The sequence below is a fragment of the Bactrocera tryoni genome, unplaced genomic scaffold (assembly GCF_016617805.1).
Source record: "Bactrocera tryoni isolate S06 unplaced genomic scaffold, CSIRO_BtryS06_freeze2 scaffold_11, whole genome shotgun sequence".
In the NCBI taxonomy this organism is placed as follows: domain Eukaryota; kingdom Metazoa; phylum Arthropoda; class Insecta; order Diptera; family Tephritidae; genus Bactrocera; species Bactrocera tryoni.
In genome coordinates this window covers 19,734,974-19,751,213 of record NW_024395824.1, presented here as the reverse complement: position 1 = coordinate 19,751,213, position 16,240 = coordinate 19,734,974, and the positions used below count along the sequence as shown (strand labels likewise).

The following is a 16,240-nucleotide window of genomic DNA, read 5'->3' as shown; positions in this document are numbered from 1 at the left end:
TTGCTCGTCTAGCTCGTGGCAATTTTCATTCATATTAAAAAGAATAAATAACATTAAAAACAAATTGCATCTATTACAAAAAAATAAAACACCTGTACGCACTCAATATACTTTTTCAAATAAAGAAACAAACATGCATACATGTATTTCAATTCAACTGTTCCATTGACAATTTAATTGAAATAAAGCCTTAAACTATATGAAAAAACTTAGAAAAGTACACGCACACATACACATAGTATAATTTTGAACATTTTAAGACTCACCGGTTGTATGAACGCACGCAACAATATGTTTACAAATATAAACACAAAGCAATAATTATCGCTGACAGTTTGCTTTAATCGAAGTACGTCCGAAATGAAATGACCTCATGAATGACATAAGAACATAACAATTGGCAGCACAATTCCCATTTAAAAAAAATTAATTTGACACAAAAATCCCCATTAATATTTATTGAAATCAATTGTTACAAAAAATTCCGGACAAAGCCTAAGTATTTAGTTTGGATAGGTGAGCCCGTTCTTAAGTTATTACAACGAAAAGTGGTTTTACTTTATATATTTGTAGATATAGTATCTATATTGAACTCATTTGTTAGAATAAATGTGAAAAAGTGTAGTTATATATATATATAGGTAGATATATGGGTGTTTGGAAACAATTTAGTGAAATGTTAGTGTATACTAACAAATATTCATTTAAATCTAAAAATTAAGTACCTCTATTTACTTTTGTAGTTTATGGTAGTGTGTCTGCAAGGCTCTACGTAACTAAAAAAACTGAATGCCAGCAAAAAATAATCAAAAATTTCAGCTATGAACACACCATCAAAGACAGCAATCAAACTAAATACTAATGAAGCCAAAACGTTAGAGTCGTTTGAGATAATATCACCATCTGTTGAGACATCTTCTAGTACAGTAAAAATTGAGTCCATTACGGCACATATTTCTTCCAAATCCTCTTCGCCATTCAATGCTTTAGGATTTAAGGATTCCTCAAGACTATCGCCGTTATCTGAAGCAACCGTTACTAGTTACGCCGGTGATTTAAAGACAAAAAGTTTATTAAAGTCTCCAACATCATCCGGAACAAGATCACCAATTGATAGTCCTTTACTTCCATTTTTAAATGATACATATCACCATAATAAGCAACAGATTCAACAAAGAGATATTGTTTTAAATAACCGTTTCGAGAATATGCTATCATCATCGAGCAATAACAATCAGCAGACACCTCCAACTACTACTACAGGAGGAGTGCTACTTGCCAGCAATGCATCATCACCCACTAACAGTATTAAAAATATTAAATGTGAACCTTTTTCTACACTGTCGCCGCTTAATGGTAAGTTTCATTTTGAAGTAAACTTCATTATGTACATTAATCGTTAAGTGTTTGCATTTCAAAAGCTACATCTTTTTTAGTATTTTGTAATTTTATATCACCCTAGCGCTGAACGAGTAAGAATTCCCAAATATGTCGTTTTGACCACAATTTAACATTATAGACCACTGGTTTCTTTACGATACTTCTTATATAAATTTTTGCGGAAACGCATTAGACTCCCACAATTCTTTTTCGAGCTGCGTTGGCTTTATTTGCATCTCAGTGATTCCCCAAATAGAATCAAGATAATTAAAAACATATGTTTACTCCTTATATAGTATTTTTCTATCTAAACAATTCCTTTGAATATTGTACCGTTGCCTTGGGAAAGGGAAGATTACATTTAAAAAAAACTTTATTTGGATCGTTCAGTATACTAATCCAAGCCGAATTTCCTGCAGGTATCTTTATATAAAAAAGTTTTCCATATATAGGGTTTTGATCGTACAGTTTGTGTGGCAGCTATGTGCTGTCGTGGTCCGATCTAGGCAATTTCGACAAATGAGCAGCTTCTTGCAGAGAAAAGAGCAAACTTTAAGATCCGATATGTCAAAACAATGTCGCAACTGAATTGGTGAGATTAGATCGAGGGATTTTTACAACATTACAACTCCAAAATTCGCATTAACATTTGTACTTACTATAATACTAGTTGGTAGGATTCGATAATAGACACAAAATGACTACAGACTCAATTGCTTGCGATAGGTGGACGATATTCATGCGAAAAGTAAAATTTGGTATTCTGTAGTCGAACAACACCCATGGTTAATGCTTTTATGACACATGTAAAGTATTTTAATTAAAACCAATGATGCATAAGCATAACATTCGAAGAACTTTGTATACAATTTTCACGAGGAAATATTAAAACTAACCGCAATGGCAGCAATTATTCCGACGTGTTTTAGAAGAAAGTAGAGCTAGGGTGTCCTATTATCTTGGTTTTAAATAAAAAATGCAAGGGATGTTCTTGAAAAACTTTCAAACATTTTTAACACTAAAAGATCTGGTTAATTAATTAATGGTTTTCGTTATTCTAGCACACTTTATGTTGAATATCTCAGAGTCAGAGCGACTTACATATCTTTATAAAGTTTCTTGGAAATACACGAGTATACAAGTACTTTTGTAATGCCAAAAGTTAATGCAATCCCTCTGACCTTCCTTTAAATACTTGTATAGATATATTGTATATTGATTTCCGACTGACTTTTGAGCTAATCTTAAACTGCTTATGTTACTCGAAATTTGTAATATTCTAATTAAATTAGGTGAACCAGTATTCTTAACTATAATGTGGTTTAGCGTTGAACATCATCTTATGTCTCTTATATATTTTTCAGAAGGGTAGAATATGTTTTACTTTTTTTCTGGTTAGAAAGCAACGTTCCGAGAAAAGAAGAAACTAACCTGAAAAAATGTTAAGAAAAGAATTAGCAAATTTACTAACAGAAGCATGGCGCAGCATTGTATTAGGAAATAAACTTCTAGAAGTTAGTTAATAATATATAGTAAGTAAATAAGATTCCAAGTTTGATTTTTAGGGCGCGCTTTAGTGTAAGATTTCAAAAAATTCGTTTAAAAGCGTCTACCTACAGATTGTCAACTCGCCACTATTCTTCGAAATTACTTCAGGAATGTTTTCTACCTCTGCAACAACAGTCAGGGGTATTGTGGAATCCAAGACAGAATTGCTTAGCTGTCAGATTTGCAAACCAATTCTGATTTTCAATGGTGTCACAGAATCTGATTGGATTTTCGTCTTTTCGAACATACACAAAACCAATATTCGAATCAGCTGTTTACTAATGTGTGACAAAACTTGCAAATGAATTCTTTGGAAGCAATCCGATAAAAGTTTTTAATGAGTTCAGAATTAAAGAAAGAGATAATATTTATGGAATGAATATAGACGCATTTGGGTGTTAAGTTACGTTTAATACGTTTTATAAATCTTCTTTAAGGGAGGAATTTTTTTTTTGCTTAAATCTCTATAAAAATTATCTAAGAATATGCCCCCCATGTTATGGATGGGAATTTGAAATATTGTCGAAGCTAGAAGGGAAATAGTGACCGAGCACTGGTAGATATGTATGTATATACATATATGAGCGCTTGGGCAGAAAGCGAAAACTTTGACGCGCGATTTCTCGGTTTTCATTCTTACGATTTTTTTTAATTGGCAGACAGGATAGAAAAAACTTAACTTATGGAATTGGGGCAAAGTTTATTATCTTTGGCATTAAATTATCTTCTATTTAAACAAAAAAAGCTAAGAAAAGTTAAGTTTGAACATACATATATATGTATGTAAAATTTTTTTGGTCAAAAACCACTTGTTTCTTCAAATTTTAAAATTTTTTAGAATCTTACATTTATTTTTTGAAATTTTCCTAGTTTAACTTCAACAAAGTTATTAACAAATATAAATCTCTTTGAATTTTTTGTTTCCGATAGAAATTGCGATACTGCCCGCCGTCCGACAAATGCACATGCGAGATGCATTGGACAATTGCTTTCCAAAGGCAGAATATCAAATAATTCGTATCCAAAAAATTTTCAGATGATTTTTAAATATACACATTATTTCTTTCCCTCAATAATTAAGACATTTCGTGTTTTATTCTTATGTTTTCTCCTATGGAAATAAAGATAAATTAATTCGTAACAATAAAATAACATGAAGTTAGGAAACTTACATTTCAAATCTGTGTGCGAATATCTTTTTGCTTTGTTTCTGACAGCAAAACCAATAAAATTGGTTTCCGTGACACCCAAAACCGGTACAAATTTTGTTTCGAATATCAAACCAATAATGTCTGAATTCATGACACCTACTGCTTTTTTTGATCCGACAACTATCAGATTCCACAACACCCCTTAATATCTTCTAATTGGTATTTTTTTGTATTGGGTTTTATCTGCAATAGAGGATAGCCTTTGCTTAAGGCCTTCGTAGATCGCGTGTAATACGAAAAATAAATATTTTTTTCCTATCAAATTTTAGAGTGCATTTTAATTTTCTATTTGCAGACAGCGTTAATAGTAAGAATATGTTAGACGAAACGCATAATAACAACAACTTAAATGGGGCTAGTACTAATGCAATAGATACTGCTGTTAAGCGCGATAGAGATTGTCCCACGACATCCACTACCACATCTACATCAATTGTGCGTCAAAATTCCAATAGTACCATTAAGTCGTGTCCTAACACAGTGAATGCTTCCTCACCAAACAATGGTAGTGATCATTCGAATAGTAGTAGTAACATTTCATCAAATCTGTCACAAGCTAAAGAAAGTAATGCAGATATTCTTCAGGATCTTAACAAACCAGAGAAATGTGATAACAAAAAGAAGTCAAAAATGAATAATTTAGCTACTGTGAAAGAAGATGATGGTGCGTAATTATATTATAACAATTCGTTTCTTATTATTAGTAATGTTAATAATTTTAGGTGTAAAGTCTTCTGTGGAAAAAAATGTTCTCACGGGATCTTCAACGAAAAATGTTTTGTGCACAACAACGGCAATATTGTCTTCTGCAAAAGAAGAAACAATTGGTATGAATAATTTAATGAACGTAAAGAAAGAAGAGGGAATTGTTTCACCAGACATATCTCCGGCTGGTTTTGGTTCGATTGCCAACTTGTCGGGTAGTAACACAGTGGATGTCAGATCCTGCACACCAGGTAATATACTTCCGTAAAGATTTATCATATCGATTCGCATATATATTTTTATTTTCTTCCTGAACTCTTGCATTGTGTTTTTTGACATGTTTAGTAAAACAAGAAGATGTAGCCAACACGAAGACGGTTACTAATTGTAACAATAACAGCACGAATTCTAATAACCACGAAAAAATAGTTTCTATATTGGGTTCTATGAATAATGGATCTAGCGGATGTGCAGAAAATTCACTTTCTGTATCTGATACTACGACCTCCCTTGTTAACACATCGACAGACTCTTGCGTTGGCGGGTCACATCATTCGTCAGGAAATGTAATAAATAGTAACCATATTAATAGTGGAACAATTTCAAACTGTATGGAGTATATGCAGCAACAAAATCATATATTTGTGTTTTCAACCCAGTTGGCAAATAAGGGTGCTGAATCTGTTTTGAGTGGTCAGTTTCCAACAATAATAGCATACCATTGCACACAACCAGCAACAAAGGATTTTCTTGAAGACTTCTTTATAAAAAATCCTTTGAAAATGTCTAAATTGCAGCGCCAAAATTTGTGCAACATAACAGTAGGTTCCGGTCAACAATGGGTTGGAGGATGCAATGCACTACCAAAACTGACTCAAAAATCCAATGTCAATAAAATAAATTTTTCGGCTATGGCTGGCAATTTGGAAAGCAAACTATCTCTTCGACAGTCCAATATTCCTAATTTTAATGAAGTCTCGGAAAATTTAAATAGTAATGAAAACGAAATAATGTGTTGGGAGCAGGGGAGAAATAATATGGAAGGATCAGCTAACGACGGTCATACAGCTTTAAAAATGACAAATGGCGTCGATGGAGTCGTAGATGGCGGTCCTCATGCTGTTAGTAAATCCCTTGCTGCCACCGAAGGAGTGAATGTGAATAACGATAATAGTACGCCTTCACTGCAAGGAATTAAAGTACCCGATGAAAATTTAACACCACAACAACGTCAGCATCGCGAAGAACAATTAGCCAAACTAAAGCAAATAGATAAATTTTTGTCTAACCCTCTTCAAGGAGCAGGTCAACTGGGAAAATTGAACTCAGATGGTGTACCAGCTAATATTCCCGGCCTAATGCTCAATTTACCTAATACAGTTGGTATTGGACCACAAATAACTAACCAACTCAATCCTAACGTTCGACATATGCCGTCAAATGTAATGAACGCAAACAATCACAATATATGCAATCCCGAAAATATGCCAGCAGCATTAGGTGATGGGAACATTCCTCCACCAGACATTCTCAGTACCCATGAGATAAATAATTTGACGAATAAATCAATGCACATGAACAATCAATCGAGTATGCAATGTGGACGTAATGGAATTGTTGGTATCGTCCCTCCTAGTGTTAGTGTAAGCAATATGACCAGAAGTTCATTACCTTGTCACACCGGAGGAAATAATACGGGAAATTGCGTGGTAAATAGTAACATCACTGGTGCTGGTGGACTTATGCCGAATTCACCTGAAATTATAAATAATTTTATTGGAGAAGGCAATTTAAATAGCAATTCTGTCAAAATAATTGGGCCAATTGGATTGGGTTCTCAGGAAATGGCTCAGGCAGGTATGGCACAGATGGAGTGGTCCAAATTACAACATCAATTTTTTGAGGAACGTATTAAAGGTAACAAGGGTCAGGGACAAAACGATGTCGGATGTATGCCAACATCACTTTGTCGTTCAAATTCTGCAAGCATGCGACCAAATATAAGCGGATCAGGTGCACAAACTGTAACTGCAAGCAGCTGTCAAAGCATTCGTTCAACACAAGGCCCACCCCCACCATATCATCCTACACAGCGTTCGGCGTCGGTACCCATTGCAACACAGTCTCCAAATCCAGCTAGTCCTAATAACCCGACGTCAAATTTATCGTTACCGTCACCTCGAACAACAGGGGCATTAGGAATAACGGCAAACTCACCAAATATGGACGTGCATGCGCCTACTATGCCAACAACACTGGCAGTAACGGCAACAACTTCAACAGTCAGTACAGCAATTTCAAATTCAAACGGTCAAAGTAAGAATAATTTCCCATCTGAAGGTTCGCCAACAAGCAGTGGCACTAATAACAGTACTACAAATACAATTGTGAATAGAAATCGCAATAATCAAATGAACCAATTCAATAGTAATCCCAGTACTCCATTATCACACTTGTCACCTAAAGATCTGGATTCGTTTCATACAAATGTACAAGCAGGTATATATAAACAACTTTGAATAAATATAAATAGCTTATATTTTTATACGTTTTAACAGGCGATTTAAAAAGTGCGCGTCCTAGTCCACAAAGGTCACGGACTCCTTTGATAGGATCAAATAATGGTAATATTGCTGATGCTGGAAATATCGACGGTCGTTTCCTTTCAGCCAGCCCAGGCTTAAACTTTCCGCAACCTATGCCCACCGCGACAAGCTCTAATAGTGGTGTCAACAGCTATAAAGGACCGGGCCAAATTGAAGTATAATCAATTAACAACCGTGCCAAATTATTTATTTTAATTGATTACCTTGTATTTTAGCGCCAAAATTCAGCTCCAGTTCCTTCACAGTTCAGTCGTCGCACTGACAACCTCCCTTTAAATCCTAATAGTAACCGGCCGACACAGAGTAAATTAAATCATTCTTTTGATCCAATATCGTCATTAGCTCAGATGTCTCAGCAGCTTACAAGTTGCGTGTCACTTAATGCGGGAAATGGCGGAGGGGTCGGAAATATGGGCGTCATTGCAGTGAATGATGTAAACGTTCCGAATAATATAAACCAAAATTTAGAAACCATGATGGCTTCAATTGATACGGGATTAGATCACTGTAATGCTGGCTCATCCGGTAATATGGGAATGTCCCCTCATATAAGTGGTCCCGTACCGTTTATGTCTAATAACTGTCATATTAATTCTATGCTGGGTTCTATGGGACAACGTTTACTTAATCCAAAAATGTGCGGAAGTTTTAATCCAGCCAACGGTGGAATAGGACGAGACGCACCAAGTGGATTGCATGGAGTAATACCCAATCATCGAATGATGAGTCGTATGCCCATGAATTTTAGTAATTTTAATGTTTCATCCAATATACAAGTTAAGGCCAGTACGCCGAATACCATACAGTATATGCCAATACGCGCTCAAAACAATAATAATAGTAATATACGTGTTCCACCGAGTCTGGAATTCTTGCGTTACGCAAACCCACAAATGGCCGGTGCTGGTAATATGATGGATAATGGTCACATTGGTCAAGGAAATGCGGGTGCATCATCCGAACAAGGTAAAATAAATAATTGCAACAATGGACCAGCAGGTGCGGGAAATACGAGTATGAACTTTTTTGGAAATTGCATGGAACAAGAAGACATGTCTGGGGGAAATATTATGTCAAGTCATGAAATGAACATGAGCCCTCATTCTTCAATGATACGTGGCATGCGACCTATCAGACAACATATGGGGCATTCAGGAAGTCAAATTATACCTGCTCCCCGCATGCAAGCACCAGGTGTTGCCATAATGCCTGGACATTTTCCAAATGGCCCACAAGATCCTATGGAATGCGTAGACAATTCTATGTTCTGTGGAAATAATGCTAATGGTAATGTACCGGTACAAGGGTCTACACCGGGGGTTAGCGGAGTTTCAGGACAAGGTCCAATGTATCCAGGTGGAAACAGTCAACAAAAATCAGGAAAAACAATGAGTGCAAACATCATATGTCAAAATATGAATATTTCAAATATAAGCAATAATGGACAAATTTCTGCAAATGCTAATTTACTGCCGAATGAACATAATTCATCCATGCAGTCTCCAGCAAATGGACCAATTATGATTGGTAATAATAGTAACATGCTCTCGAATGCAATTCAAGTGGGCAACAGTACGCCTCCTGTTGGATGCGCTGCCAATGGGGGAAATGGTCCAGTTGACGTAGGCAACGTTGGGTACAAACCATTTGTTGGTCCAGCTTCGAATGATCTTAAGTATGCGCAGCAGTACCATAGTTTTCAGCAGCAATTGTATGCGACATCCACGAGAAGTCAACAAAATACTGGCAATACTAATATTGGAAGCAATGTATCGGCTAATCCTTCTTATTTTGTAAATAAGTAAATTCTAAAATTATAAGTACAAGCTAAGTTATCCATTTGTAATAAATCTTGCTCGATTCGTCTCGTTAAAGTCAACGCTCTTTCGTACATATGCAGATATATGTATCCGTTCTTTTACCATTTAAATTATCGCCCTTGTAGGCAACAACTGAATATTTTTGGGTTTCTTTAGTCTATGTTTAAGTAGGTACATATATCGATTTTTGTGGTGTTAAAAAAACACCATTAAAAAATGCCGTTACTAAATTGAAACATATTTTGCTTTGAAAAACTTGCAACAAAGTGGGCGTAAGGCTAACACATAATATAAAATATATAAAGCTTCAATGTGAAGTCGGACAAGCATATATGCAGAAAAATAACATTACGGTATTTACAGTTTTACTTTCTTTATTCCATATAACTTCGAAACATTTTTATAAACAGATAATCTGCTAAATTAAATAGTTGTGGTTGAATTTTAAGTGAACATAACGCGCAGCAATTAAGAAAGGGCTAAGTTCGGTAGTAACAGGTATCAACGATATAAATAATTTGACAAATAAAGCAATGCGCATGAATAATCAATCGAATACGCAATGTGGACTTAACAGCATCGTCAGTATCGTTCCTCCTAGTGTTAGTGTCGGCAATATGCTCAGTTGTCACACTGGAGGCAATAATAGTGTGTGTGTAAAATCACTGGGTCTAATGCACTTATGCCGAATTCACCTGAAATTATTAATAATTTTATTGCAGAAAGCAATTTGAAACACCAATACTGTCAAACGAATGGGATCAATAGTTTGGGTTCTCAGTAAATGGCTAAGGTAGGTATGGCACTGATGGAGATGAAGATTGTCCAAATTGAAACAAGGGTGTGGCACAAAACGATGTCGGATGTATGCCAACATCATTTTGTCGTTCAAATTCTGCAAGCATGCGACCAAATATTATATAAGCGGAACATGTTCACAAAGTTAAGAACAAGTAGCTGTCAAAGCATTCGTTCAACACAAGACCCACCTCCACTATATCATCCTACACAGCGTTCGGCGTCGGTACCCATTGCAACACAGTCTCCAAATTCATCTAGTCCTAATAACCCGACGTCCAATTGATCGTTACCGTCACCTCGAACAACAGGGGCATTACGGATAACGACTATGCCCACAATACTGGCAGTAACGGCAACAACATCAACAGTCAGTATAGCAATATCAAATGCAAACGGTCAAAGTAAGAATAATTTCCCATCTGAAGGTTCACCAACAAACAGTTTCACTAATAACAGTACTAAAATATAATTGCGAATAGAAATCGTAATAAGCAAATGAACCAATTCAATAGTAATCCCAGTGCTCCATTATCACACTTATCACCTAAAGATCTTGGGTCTAATTATTGAATCCGTTTTGATCGAAAAACTTGACAATTTGATCGAAAATTATTACATTCAAATCATTGAAACCGTATCGAAAATAAATTTTCGTGCAGTTGATCTTACTTCGGCTCGTTTAAATACATTCCATGGCTAATAGATGGCGTTAATTTCGAAATCAAATATTTGTCGAAATCTATCCGTTGATCAGTGAACTGCGTGAATTGGCAAAAATGGAACATTTGTAAGTATTTATTTAAAAAAATACCTAAGAACGCATAAAATTATGTTTAAAATGTGTAATTTAGAGAGAATAAACAAAAACACACCAACAAAAATCAATTTGAAGTACTGGTGGATATTATGAAGTTGCACCCAGACATAGCTAAAGGATTTTCTCAAAGAGCTCCCGCGGATATAAATGCTTTTTGGGAAGACACTTCAGAAAAGTTAAACGTCATGGGCCCTCCGGTCAAGGACAGGACTGGAAAAAGGTATAAAAAAAACCTCACACGTTTACATTATCGGTTAATATTGGTTCATTTATAGGTTTGGACTGATTTTAAATTTGCAGTTAAAAGGAAAATGATTAAAAATAAGAAGCAAATATCTGGAACAGGAGGTGGTCCCTTCATTCAAGTAAATTTAAGTTCCCTTGAAGAGGAGGTCAGTGGTATACTTTCCTTTAATAAATCAGTAGAGGGATTGAAAGGTATACAAAGTTTTGGAACATCAACAAACGTTTCAGATGGCATCCCTAGTACAAATAGGAAGAGACAATTGGACGACATTTCTCCCCAGCCCCAAATGCAAAATTAAATATCATTTTTATCGTTTGACCAGCAAATGGAAGCAAATCGAGATACTGATCGCCTGACCCAAAGTACACCGCAAAAGAAACAGAAATTAAGCAAAATGTGTCTACTTGAGGAGTAAATAAATAATCAAAAAAAGATGAAGAAGCAACAGAACGAACATGCACAAGAACAGTGTGAAACAAACAGATTGATTCGAAAACCTTATGATATTGAGAAAGATAAATTGAAGGAAATGAAGCGACATAATGCTGTGATGGAAAAAATATCCATTGATAAATTAGAAACAAAAAAAAATTTAGAACTTGAACTACAACATTTAAATAAGCCATAAGTTTTTATTTTTAATGTCTAATAATTAGTTTACTGAATTTTTATGTTTATTTAAATAATTGTGATATGAATACATAATATGAACTTATATTAAAAAGATCTAAAAAACTACCTCTAATTCTATTGGCTTCGTCGGTAGGCATATCATCTATATCATTCTCATCTTCGTTGGAAGGTTTTACCCATTTATGTTTTCATTTGAATTAAAATGCAAACGAATATTATGCAATGCGCAGCGTAAATTAACAATACGCGCTGCTTTATATGGTGCGTAATGTAGTCCTCGTTCACTACAAAGACAACGAAATACCGATTTTAATAAACCTATTGTTTTCTCAATAACATTTCGGCCTTTAGCATGATATGTGTTGAATCTCCTTTTTCCGATGCAAGTTATTGGTTCCCTAAATGGAGTTATGAGCCACGGTTGAAGAGGATAGCCTTTGTCACCTTTACAAAATATATGTATATTCGATTAGTACATTCGAATAAATTGATAGCAATTTTAGCAAATTATTATTACCTAGTATTAAATATGCATGTCCTCTCCGATAACGTAGACAAGCAGAAAGTTTTATTTTTGGAGAAAGAGAACCTTGTCTTTTGTCATTTCCAAATTCATTTTCGCATTCTCCCAAAATGTATATAAATGCTCTTTTTTTGATCCGATAATTTTTGATGAAACTGCGTATGTAAATGCATACATATGTAAATAAAATGTTGTTTTTTTTAGTTTAAATTGTTCAACTCACTTATAGTCATCCATTTCCAATACTGTTTTTGAAATATTCCTCAAATTTCTACGCTCACGACGAATGTTTACACTATTTTCATCATTACTATCACTTAAATATAATGCCATTGTATCCATTTTAAATATTTGTAAAAACGAACCAAAAAGCAAAGGCAATTTTTTTTCATTTTTCAAACTTGTCAAATTTGTTGATAACACAGTTTACTTAAAGTATGGTAAAGCAGGTTGTCGACGGTATCAATAATCGCATGAACATTTTTGACCGAAAATTCTTTCCGCAACGAATTCGATTTCGATACGGATTCAATAATTAAACCTCTTGATTCGTTTCATATAAATGTACAGGCGGGTAATATAAACTACTTTGAATAAATATAAATAGCTAATATTTTTATACGTTTTAACAAGTGATTTAAAATGCGCGTCCTAGTCCACAAAGGTCACGGACTCCTTTGATAGGATCAAATAATGGTAATATTGCTGATGCTGGAAATATCCGGGGGTTTCCTTTCAGCCAGCCCATGCTTAAATGTTCCGCAACCTATGCCCACCGCGACAAGCTCTAATAGTGGTGTCAACAGCTATAAAGGACCGGGCCAAATTGAAGTATAATCAATTAACAATCGTGCCAAATTAATTATTTTAATTGATTACCTTGTATTTTAGCGCCAAAATTCAGCTACAGTTCCTTCACAGTTCAGTCGTCGCACTGACAACCTCCCTTTAAATCCTAATAGTAACCGGCCGACACAGAGTAAATTAAATCATTCTTTGGATCCATTATCGTCATTAGCTCAGATGCCTCAGCAGCTCACAAATTGCGTGTCACTTAAAGTGCCCATACACGAGCACACAAGTGCGTTCGATCGGTATGCCCATACACGACACACAAATCCATTTTGCGTTCGTTCTTCACAGAGTTAACGTGTGCGACAGGGAAGCGGAACATTTCTTCGAATTTATTTCTAATGTAGCTCTGTTATCTATTTCGTTAATAAGTTATTCCAACTTTTATTTTTCTCAATTTTATTTTTATATTTATCACTTTTCATTTGCCAAATTGCCAATTCATTTTTTATAAGATCAATAAATTCTGATACGAAATCTTTATTAAGGGGGGAGCCTGCTTTAGAAGCTTCAAACAATCGATTGTTTTGAGGATCGAACGCACTTGTGTGCTCGTGTATGGGCACTTTTAATGCGGGAAATGGCGGAGGGGTCGGAAATATGGGCGTCATTGCAGTGAATGATGTAAACGTTCCGAATAATATAAACCAAAATTTAGAAACCATGATGGCTTCAATTGATACGGAATTAGATCACTGTAATGCTGGCTCATCCGGTAATATGGGAATGTCCCCCCATATAAGTGGTCCCGTACCGTTTATGTCTAATAACTGTCATATTAATTCTATGCTGGGTTCTATGGGATAACGTTTACTTAATCCAAAAATGTGCGGAAGTTTTAATCCAGCCAACGGTGGAATAGGACGAGACGCACCAAGTGGATTGCATGGAGTAATACCCAATCATCGAATGATGAGTCGTATGCCCATGAATCTTAGTAATTTTAATGTTTCATCCAATATACAAGTTAAGGCCAGAATACCGAATACCATACAGTATATGCCAATACGCGCTCAAAACAATAATAATAGTAATATATGTACGTGTTCCATCGAGTCTGGAATTCTGGCGTTACGCAAACCCACAAATGGCCGGTGCTGGTATTATGATGGATATTGGTCTCATAGGTCAAGGAAATGCGGGTGCATTATCCGAACAAGGTAAAATAAATAATTGCAACAATGGACCCGCAGGTGCGGGAAATACGAGTATGAACTTTTTTGGAAATTGCATGGAACAAGAAGACATGTCTGGGGGAAATATTATATCAAGTCATGAAATGAACATGGGCCCTCATTCTTCAATGATACGTGGCATGCGACCTATCAGACAACATATGGGGCATTCAGGAAGTCAAATTATACCTGCTCCCCGCATGCAAGCACCAGGTGTTCCCATAATGCCTGGACATTCTCCAAATGGCCCACAAGATCCTATGGAATGCGTAGACAATTCTATGTTCTGTGGAAATAATGCTAATGGTAATGTACCGGTACAAGGGTCTACACCGGGGGTTAGTGGAGTTTCAGGACAAGGTCCAATGTATCCAGGTGGAAACAGTCAACAAAAATCAGGAAAACCAATGAGTGCAAACATCATATCTCAAAATATGAATATTTCAAATATAGGCAATAATGGACAAATTTCTGCAAATGCTAATTTACTGCCGAATGAACATAATTCATCCATGCAGTCTCCAGTAAATGGACCAATTATGATGGGTAATAAAACAAAGTGCTTTCCAAAGCAAATAGGCCTTTTTGAATCTAGCACCCCCTGGTGGCGCCATCTATATGTTGACTGGTGCGTTAGAATCTGGTATTTTTATCGATTGTCCAGTGAGGATTTCATGACATTTCATTGATTGGAAAGGAAGCTATTGCGTTTTAAGTGTCAGTATGTTTGTGTTATTGGTGCGAAAATGAGCTTCGAACAAAGAGTCAACATTAAATTTTGTTTTAAAATTGGTGAAACTTTTACCGAAACGTTTCAATTGATGAAACAAGTTTATTGCGATAATTGCCTATACCGTAGCAGAGAGCACGAGTGGTTTCAACGACCAAAAATTGCTTAAAGTGGTCGTGAGGACATCAATTACTATCAACATGTGGACAATCAAAATGCGTGATCACCGGAAATTCCATCGAAACTGTGCGTGAGTTCGTCAAAAATCAGCCGAAATCATCATTGAAATTCATGGAAATGGAACTGGACATATCCAAAACATCGATTTATCGCATTTTGACCGAACATTTGGGCTTACGAAAGGTGAGTGCACGTTTTGTTTCGCACAAATTGACTGACGACCAAAAATTCATCAAAGTCCAACATTCTAAGGACATCATTATCAACGTTTGTGACCGATTATTTGACCAAAAATCACATTTTAACCATTAACCACTCCCCATATTCATCTGATATGACACCGTGCGACTTTTTCATTTTCAGAAAAATCTATTTGCCCATGAAAGGAAAGACGCTTGTAGAAAACAATTGAGTATTTTTTGGTTGCTTTAGTCTATCAGGGGTGTTGTGGAATCCAAGACAGAATTGCTTAGCTGTCAGAATAGCAAACCAATGCCCCTATTGCGGTTTTCAACCCAACTGAATTTCAGTCGAAGTTTAAAAATTCGGTATTGCCAACTTCAACTCAATCCGTCAAAAAAAAATTGCGGTTGAAGTATGATCGAACTTCAACTTTTTTTGGTATTGCGGTTTTGAATTCTGTACAAGTGGGGTTGACTAGAATATAAATAAACTTCAACTGCTTAATAGCAATTGAAGTTCAACATTCGTGCAGTGAAATACAAAAAAATATTAAAGAAAAATGGAGGACGGGTAAAATAACTATTTTAATTAATATTAAATTAATTTTAATTAATATTTTTTATAAATTTTTAGAAAAAATAAAGTTGCAACAAAAAGCAATTCGAAAAATTGGTGGAGTTGATGGAGAAGTTTCCAGAAGTAGGAAGAGGAAAGCCACAATTTGCAAACAATAAATTCAAATTGAGATGCAGCGCCTCAAAATTGCTAAATTAAAATCTTCGCAAAGATTTTAATTTTTTTTGGTTATTCCAGACACAAAGTAATATTT

General features: G+C 35.4%; 1 protein-coding gene across 1 annotated transcript; it reads left to right on the top strand.

Annotated features, from left to right (window-relative positions):
- The first annotated feature begins 727 nt into the window (after positions 1-727).
- On the top strand, positions 728-9,407 carry LOC120779902 (protein BCL9 homolog). The gene is made up of 6 exons (XM_040112250.1): positions 728-1,356; positions 4,435-4,803; positions 4,862-5,095; positions 5,190-7,343; positions 7,403-7,605; positions 7,666-9,407. Exons 1-6 carry the CDS (start codon positions 822-824, stop codon positions 9,253-9,255), a joined length of 5,085 nt encoding a protein of 1,694 aa, XP_039968184.1. The 5' UTR covers positions 728-821; the 3' UTR covers positions 9,256-9,407.
- The last annotated feature ends 6,833 nt before the right edge of the window (positions 9,408-16,240 follow it).

Excerpts from the sequence above, each read along its gene's own strand:
- LOC120779902 (XM_040112250.1), top strand. The coding sequence starts at position 822 with ATGAACACACCATCAAAGACAGCAATCAAACTAAATACTAATGAAGCC. Across the intron at positions 7,344-7,402 it reads TCATACAAATGTACAAGCAG|GCGATTTAAAAAGTGCGCGT; the intron begins GTATATATAAAC and ends ACGTTTTAACAG. Across the intron at positions 7,606-7,665 it reads AAGGACCGGGCCAAATTGAA|CGCCAAAATTCAGCTCCAGT; the intron begins GTATAATCAATT and ends CTTGTATTTTAG.